The 9,039-nt window shown below is 41.3% G+C and overlaps 1 protein-coding gene across 1 annotated transcript; it reads right to left on the minus strand.

The window, feature by feature from the left end:
- Nucleotides 1-8,067: 8,067 nt before the first annotated feature.
- On the minus strand, nt 8,068-8,388 carry LOC136134005 (large ribosomal subunit protein eL42-like). Its single transcript, XM_065891438.1, has one exon. The coding sequence runs from the start codon at nt 8,386-8,388 to the stop codon at nt 8,068-8,070; it is 321 nt and encodes a 106-aa protein (XP_065747510.1).
- Nucleotides 8,389-9,039: the final 651 nt, after the last annotated feature.

The following is a 9,039-nucleotide window of genomic DNA, read 5'->3' on the forward strand; positions in this document are numbered from 1 at the left end:
CCCTCTGCCAGTCCCTGAACATCGGGAATACAGCCCAAGGTAGCTGCTTCAGTGTGGAGGCACACCTAATAAGACTCACAAGCTTGTAGGCTTGTCCACAGTCCTGAGGTTCCTGCTCTTCTTCTCATGTCCTCTTCCTGAGTAGCTGCTTCATTTCCCAAGCTAGCCGCTACCAGCTCTATGGCAATTACTCTCACCTCCACATTCCCACAGTCCCAATGCCTCATGCCTGATCCAGACTAAAATTACGGATTGCTTATTGGACATCCCCACCCAGATGACCCCCCAAAACAGAATCCTCGTCCCCTACCCTCGATGCTGCTGTGCCTCCTGGGTTCCCTGCTTCAGAGTCCTTCCCCTCGGTCCTTCAAGCTAGAAACCTGAGTTGTCTAGACCCCTCGTTCTCCCTCATGCCCACACCCACCTGGACACCTTTCTGGTGCCCCTCCCCTCAGAAATGCTCTGCATCCTCCCTGCTGTCCCTGCTGGCCCTGCTCTGCTTCTGGCTCTGGTCCTGTCCAGCACAGCTTCCTGACGTCTTCCTGACTCCACCCCATCTTCAAACCCAGCAGTTCCCAAAGTATGGTCCCCAGGCCAACTGGAAGGCAGCGACAGCATGATCTGGAACGTGTTAGAAATGCAGATCCTCAGGTTTCACCCAGATGGGCTGAATCAGAAACCCTGGGGGTAGGACTCAGCCATCTGTGTTTTACAAACCTCTCCCCTCCCACCCAGGTGTCCAGGATACCTACCCTTCACCAGAAGAATCGTGCATTGAATACCTGCTTACGCTGTCCTGGGCCCCCAGGTGACTCAGGCCAGGGGTTAGAAGCTTGTGTGAGGGGAAACAGGTGAGGAGGGCACATGGGATTGTTTTCCCAGGTATGGATGGCAGTTCCCTTCGGCTTTTAGCTGTCCTGGGCTTGCACCAGACCAGGCTCAATTGCACCCACTTTGGAGACACTGCATGGAGTTCTCAGTGGGCTTGGGTGTCATGACACAATGGCTAGGTGTAGGTCTGTCTTGCCCATTAACTAAGGACTGAGGCAGGCAAAGGTATGGGTAAGGAGCGGCCACTGCTTAGAGAACCCAGAGGAAAGAAGTAGGGAAGGCTTTTCATGGAGGCTTGTGATTGCCCCTGTAGAGAAGGGACACTGTAGCCATCCTGAGGTATACTTACTAATCTTTTGACCATTGGCCTCAGTGCTTAGTACCGAGTCTAAATTCCAGGCCCCCTGGGAAGCTTCCCTGAGCCTTTCTGGTCCCTAAAAAAGCCCTCGCTGTGGATGGTGGGGGGCATGCAGGGCAACAGATGAGGTGGGAAATGTCCAGCAGGGACACAGTGCTGTCAGTCCTGACTGGGCGGGGCAGCTAAGAGCCAGTGCCCAGGTCGTGTGCTACCCGCTAGTCTCCCTCCTTGGGAGACTCCATTCTCTTCTAATCATTCTGCACTGTGGCCAGGATGAATGTTCACACCTTGGTTGGCACAATCAGCTTATAAACAGTAAAGAGCCTATAATCAAAGGGAACCGGTTGTGGTTCAGGGTCCAAACAGTCCAGAGATCACAGAGGAAGGCTATCTGAATAAACTGAAGCCCTTAGGAAATGCTTAGGGAGGTGGAGTCTGCCTTGACTTTGATAGAGAGAAAAGAGGTGGAGGAGGCCAGAGGTTAAACCAGGTGCCAGAGGTACTCAGTTTTTTATAGTATGAGGAATCCCACCCTTAAACAGTTATTTCTTTATTTTTTTTTCTGGTTTCAAAAATAATGCAAAAAATTCAAAGAATACAAAATTGTGTATCGTTTCCAACAATTTCATACAGACCTGAGTCAGAGATGGCTCAGATATGCTTTCAGTATGATGTGTATTCTTTCAGATTTTTCCTAGAGTTTTTGAACTAATTTTTATATTATTTTATAAAAACAGGATTATGTTATAACATGTTTTTACAACTGTTCTGAAACTTCCCATGTTCTCTTAATAATACTCTTGGATGGCTGTCCAAATCAGTTCATATAATTTTTTAAACCCTAACATAGTTTTCCATAGTAGGGATATACCATAATATATATTTTTTAACATAAAATTTTTAACCAATATTCTATTGATGGGCTCTTGAGTCATTTCCAATTTTTCACTTATGCAAACATTGCTGCAGTTAATAAAACTTTATATATTGTGCCTTTCTGTGTGTGTGTGAGTATATCTACATGGTAACTTTCCTAAAGTGGAATTGTCTGATCAAGCACGAACATTTGAAATCTTGATGGAAATGGCCAAATTGTCCTCCAAAAAGGTTGTACTAGTTTACACTCTTGCCAATAGTGTATGAGAACACTTCCTTCTTCATACTCTTTCAGACCCTGAGTGTCAATGGGTTTTTCTGGTCCATTACATTTGTTTATTACCTTTGGAAACATGCTAATTTTCATGTGACTCACCACATAAGAATTGGTTTAGTTTTTTCCTCCCGATTATAAAAGGAATTCATTCAATGGTTTTTTTTTTTTTTAAAGGAAAATGTGGAAACAGGTGTTTGCATCTTAAGATGTTTGTTTCGGTGGACAGTTGGTCAACTGAGCATCTTTGCTTCTCTGGCTCTCTTTGCGCCCAAAAGAACCATGTGGCAGTTAGCCATCTTTTAAACATTTCCTAATCCAAAAGGAGAAACTTAGCATCTTCTTGTTTTAAAATTAAAATTCTAAATTATTTGGTAACTCATGAGAATGAACATGTTTGGCAGTTATTAAACTTTTTTGGGGTGGGGTCCTTCTCTGAGAATGGCCGGCTCATGTCTTTATCTATTTTTCTATCGGATGGTTTGCCTTTATCTTCTTGAGTTTTAAGAGTTCTTGGTATATTTCATTAGTGATACCATTAACCTTTTGTTTATCACAAGGGTTGCAATTATTTTCCTGCCAGTTTAACATTTATTTGCCTTTTGGTTTTGTCTGGTAGCATTTGCCTTATTGGAGTTTAATCAAATGTTTTCCCTTTTTGGTGTCTGTGTTTCATAACATCCTTAGCTCTTTTATTTTCTATTTTATTTTTAATTGTGGTAAAATACACGTAACATAAAATTTACCATCTTAACAATTTTAAGTGTTCATTTCAGTATTAATAAGTATATTCACTTTGTTGTGCAAACAATCTTCAGAACGATTTCATCTTGCAAAACTGAAACTCTGTACCCATTAAACTACAACTCCCTTTTCCTCTTTACAGCCACTATTCTGCTTTCTGTCTGGATTTGACAATCCTGGGTACCTCATATAAGTGGAATCATACAGTATATGTCTTTTTGTGACTGGCTTATTTCACTTAGCATAATGTCCTCAAGGTTCATCCATGGTGTAGCACATGTCAGAATGTCCTTTCTTTTAAAGGCTGAGTAATATTCCATTGTATGTATGTACCACATTTTGTATATCCAGTCATCCGTTGAAAGACAGTTGGGTTTTTTTCCACTTCTTGGCAACTGTGAATAATGCTGCCATAAACATGCATGTACGAACACCTCTTCAAGACCCTGCTTTCAATTCTTTTGGGTATATACTCAGAAGTGAAATTGCTGGACCACATGGTAATTCCATTTTTAACTTTTTCAGGAACTGCCACACTGTTTCCCACAGCGGCTGCACCATTTTATATTCCCACCAACTGCTCACAAGTGTTCCAATTTCTCCACTTCCTTCACCAACACTTTTTGATAGTTGCCGTCCTAATGGATGTGAAGTGGCATATCATTGTGTGTGTGTTTTTTAAACTAAACAGACTTTTTTTTTTTTTTTTTTCCGGTACACGGGCCTCTCACTGCTGTGGCCTCTCCCGTTGCGGAGCACAGGCTCCGGACGCGCAGGCTCAGCGGCCATGGCTCACGGGCCCAGCTGCTCCGCGGCATGTGGGATCTTCCCGGACCGGGGCACGAACCCGTGTCCCCCGCATCAGCAGGCGGACTCTCAACCACTGCGCCACCAGGGAAGCCCCAGACTTTATTTTTTAGAGTAGTTTAGGTTTACAGAAAAATTGAGCAGAATGTACAGAGGGTTCCGTATATCCCCTACAACTGCTCGTGCATAGCTTTCCCTGCTAGCACACTCCCAACTAGAGTGGCACACGTGTTAAAACTGATGAATCTATTGATACAATGACATAGCATTAACCCCCAAGTTTACATTAGAGTTCACTTTTGGTGTTGTACGTTCTCTAAGTTTAGAAAATATATAATGTCGTGTATCCATCATTATAGTATCATACAGGACAGAATCACTGTCCTAAAAATCCTCTGTGCTCCACTTATTCATCCCTCCCCACTCTCCAAACCCTGGCAATCACTGATCTTTTTATTGCCCCCATAGTTTTGCCTTTTCCAGAATGTCACATAGTTTACATTGTATAGTATGTAACCTTTTAAGACTGGCTTCTTTCACTTAGTCACATGCATTTAAGGTTCCTTCATGTCTTTTTATGGTTTGATAGCTGATTTCTTCTTTTTTTAAATTAGCTAATTAATTAATTTTTGGCTGCATTGGGTCTTCGCTGCTGCGCACGGGCTTTTCTCTAGTTGCATCGAGCGGGGTCTACTCTTTGCTGCGGTGTGCAGGCTTCTCATTGCGGTGGCTTCTCTTGTTGTGAAGCACAGGCTCTAGGCACATGAGCTTCAGCAGTTGTGGCACATGGGCTCAGTAGTTGTGGCTCGCGGGCTCTAGAGTGCAGGCTTAGTAGTTGTGGCACACGGGTTTAGGTGCTCCACGGCATGTGGGATCTTCCCGGACCAGGGATCAAACCCATGTCCCCTGCACTGGCAGGCGGATTCTGAACCACTGCGCCACCAGGGAAGCCCCTGCTTTCTTTTTAGTAGTGAATAATATTCCTTTGTCTGGATGTACCACAGTTTATTTATCCATTCACCTACTGAAGGACATCTTGATGCTTCCAAGTTTTGTTAATTATGAATAAAGCTGCTCTAAACATCCTCGAGCAGGTTTTTGTGTGGACATAACATTTCCAACTCATTTGAGAAGATCCCAGGAGTGTGATTTCTGGATCATATGATGAGAGTATGTTTAGTTTCATAAGAAACTTCAAACTGCCTTCCAAAGTGGCTGTCCCATTTTGCATTCTTACCAGCGATGAATGAGAGTTCCTACTGCTCTGCATCATTGTGTTTTCGATTTACATTTGAGCACTTACTATTTTTTTTTTTACATCTTTATTGGAGTATAATTGCTTTACAATGGTGTGTTAGTTTCTGCTTTATAACAAAGCGAATCAGTTATACATATACATATGTTCCCATATCTCTTCCCTCTTGCGTCTCCCTCCCTCCCACCCTCCCTATCCCACCCCTCTAGATGGTCAAAAAGCACCGAGCTGATCTCCCTGTGCTATGCGGCTGCTTCCCCCTAGCTATCTATTTTACGTTTGGTAGTGTATATATGTCCATGCCTTTCTTTCCATTTGTCACAGCTTACCCTTCCCCCTCTCCATATCCTAAAGTCCATGCTCTAGTAGGTCTGTATCTTTATTCCCGTCTTACCCCTAGGTTCTTCATGACCTTTTTTTTTTCTTCTTGGATTCCATATATATGTGTTAGCATATGGTATTGTCTTTCTCTTTCTGACTTATTTCACTCTGTATGACAGACTCTTGGTCCATCCACCTCACTACAAATAGCTCAATTTCGTTGCTTTTTATGGCTGAGTAATATTCCATTGTATATATGTGCCACATCTTCTTTATCCATTCATCCAATCATGGACACTTAGGTTGTTTCCATCTCCGGGCTATTGTAAATAGAGCTGCAATGAACATTTTGGTACATGACTCTTTTTGAATTATGGTTTTCTCAGGGTATATGCCCAGTAGTGGGATTGCTGGGTCATATGGTAGTTCTATTTGTAGTTTTTCAAGGAACCTCCATACTGTTCTCCATAGTGGCTGTACCAATTCACACTCCCACCAGCAGTGCAAGAGGGTTCCCTTTTCTCCACACCGTCTCCAGCATTTATTGTTTCTAGATTTTTTGATGATGGCCATTCTGACTGGTGTGAGATGATATCTCATTGTAGTTTTGATTTGCATTTCTCTAATGGTTAATGATGCTGAGCATTCTTTCATGTGTTTGTTGGCAGTCTGTATATCTTCTTTGGAGAAATGTCTATTTAGGTCTTCTGCCCATTTTTGGATTGGGTTGTTTGTTCTTTTGATATTAGGCTGCATGAGTTGCTTGTATGTTTTGAAGATTAATCCTTTGTAAGTTGCTTCATTTGCAAATATTTTTTCCCATTCTGAGGGTTGTCTTTTGGTCTTGTTTATGGTTTCCTTTGCTATGCAAAAGATTTGAAGTTTCATTAGGTCGTATTTGTTTATTTTTGGTTTTATTTCCATTTCTCTAGGAGGTGGATCAAAAAGGGTCTTGCTCTGATTTATGTCACAGAATGTTCTGCCTATGTTTTCCTCCAAGAGTTTGATAGTTTCTGGCCTTACATTTAGGTCTTTAATCCATTTTGAGCCTATTTTTCTGTTTGGTGTTAGGGAGTGATCTAATCTCATACTTTTACATGTACCTGTCCAGTTTTCCCAGCACCACTTATTGAAGAGGCTGTCCTTTCTCCACTGTACATTCCTGCCTCCTTTATCAAAGATAAGGTGACCATATGTGCATGGGTTTATCTCTGGGCTTTCTATCCTGTTCCATTGATCTATCTTTCTGTTTTTGTGCCAGTACCATAGTGTCTTGATTACTGTAGCCTTGTAGTATAGTCTGAAGTCAGGGAGCCTGATTCCTCCAGCTCCATTTTTTGTTCTCAAGATTGCTTTGGCCATTCGGGGTCTTTTGTGTTTCCATACAAATTGTGAAATTTTTTGTTCTAGTTCTGTGAAAAATGCCAGTGGTAGTTTGATAGGGATTGCATTGAATCTGTAGACTGCTTTGGGTAGTAGAGTCATTTTCACAATGTTGATTCTTCCAACCCAAGAACATGGTATATCTCTCCATCTATTTGTATCACCTTTAATTTCTTTCATCAGTGTCTTATAATTTTCTGCATACAGGTCTTTTGTCCCTTAGGTAGGTTTATTCCTAGACATTTTATTCTTTTTGTTGCAATGGTAAATGGGAGTGTTTTCTTGATTTCACTTTCAGATTTTTCATCATTAGTGTATAGGAATGCCAGAGATTTCTGTGCATTAATTTTGTATCCTGCTACTTTACCAAATTCATTGATTAGCTCTAGTAGTTTTCTGGTAGCATCTTTAGGATTCTTTATGTATAGTATCATGTCATCTACAAACAGTGACAGCTTTACTTCTTCTTTTCCGATTTGGATTCCTTTTATTTCTTTTCCTTCTCTGACTGCTGTGGCTAAAACTTCCAAAACTGTGTTGAATAAGAGGGGTGAGAGTGGGCAACCTTGTCATGTTCCTGATCTTAAAGGAAATGCTTTCAGCTTTTCACCATCGTGGACGATGTTGGCTGTGGGTTTGTCATATATGGCCTTTATTATGTTGAGGAAAGTTCCCTCTATGTCTACTTTCTGCAGGGTTTTTATCATAAATGGGTGTTGAATTTTGTCAAAAGCTTTCTCTGCATCTATTGAGATGATCACATGGTTTTTCTCCTTCAATTTGTTAATATGGTGTATGACGTTGATTGATTTGCGTATATTGAAGAATCCTGGAATAAACCCCACTTGATCATGTTTTATGATCCATTTAATGTGCTGTTGGATTCTGTTTGCTAGTATTTTGTTGAGGATTTTTGCATCTTGATGCAAAATCAAGATGTTCATCAATGATATTGGCCTGTAGTTTTCTTTCTTTGTGACATCCTTGTCTGGTTTTGGTATCAGGGTGATGGTGGCCTCGTAGAATGAGTTTGGGAGTGTTCCTCCCTTTGCTATATTTTGGAAGAGTTTGAGAAGGATAGGTGTTAGCTCTTCTCTAAATGTTTGATAGAATTCGCCTGTGAAGCCATCTGGTCCTGGGCTTTTGTTTGTTGGAAGATTTTTTTTTTTTAACAATCTCAAATGTTTATTGCCTTCATAACAAAACAAAATATGAAGCTCAGAACTGGATCAGTTGGCCCTTTCTCTTCTTATCTCCTCCCAGCTCAAAATGCTTGCGTCTCTTAATGGCCAGCATTCTCTTAGATCTGCAGTTCGGCTCAACACATTCAAGCCTCAGCACAATCTTCTTTGTAGTTTCAGCCTTTTTCCGGAAAATCTGCTTAGTCTGCCCACCATAGCCACTCTGCTTTCTGTCATAACGCCGCTTTCCCTGGGCATACAGAGAATCCTTGCCCTTCTTGTACTGTGTCACTTTGTGGGGTTGGTGCTTGCCACACTTCTTACAGAAAGTCCGGCGGGTTTTAGGAATGTTCACCATGTTTGCGACAGCGCTATCGGCACGGCTGTTGGAAGATTTTTAATCACAGTTTCAATTTCAGTGCTTGTGATTGGTCTGTTCATATTTTCTATTTCTTCCTGATTCAGTCTTGTCAGGTTGTGCATTTCTAAGAATTTGTCCATTTCTTCCAGGTTGTCCATTTTATTGGCATAGAGTTGCTTGTAGTAATCTCTCATGATCTTTTGTATTTCTGCAGTGTCAGTTGTTACTTCTCCTTTTTCATTTCTAATTCTATTGATTTGAGTCTTCTCCCTTTTTTTCGTGATGAGTCTGGCTAATGGTTTATCAATTTGGTTTATCTTCTCAAAGAACCAGCTTTAGTTTTATTGATCTTTGCTATCGTTTCCTTCATTTCTTTTTCATTTATTTCTGATCTGATCTTTATGATTTCTTTCCTTCTGCTAACTTTGGGGGTTTTTTGTTCTTTCTGTAATTGCTTTAGGTGCAAGGTTAGGTTGTTTATTCGAGATGTTTCCTGTTTCTTCAGGTAGGATTGTATTGCTATAAACTTCCCTCTTAGAACTGCTTTTGCTGCGTCTCATACGTTTTGGGTCATCGTGTCTCCATTGTCATTTGTTTCTAGGTATTTTTTAATTTCCTCTTTGATTTCTTCAGTGATCACTTCGTTAT

Source organism: Phocoena phocoena, chromosome 14 (genome assembly GCF_963924675.1).
Source record: "Phocoena phocoena chromosome 14, mPhoPho1.1, whole genome shotgun sequence".
NCBI classification, from domain to species: domain Eukaryota; kingdom Metazoa; phylum Chordata; class Mammalia; order Artiodactyla; family Phocoenidae; genus Phocoena; species Phocoena phocoena.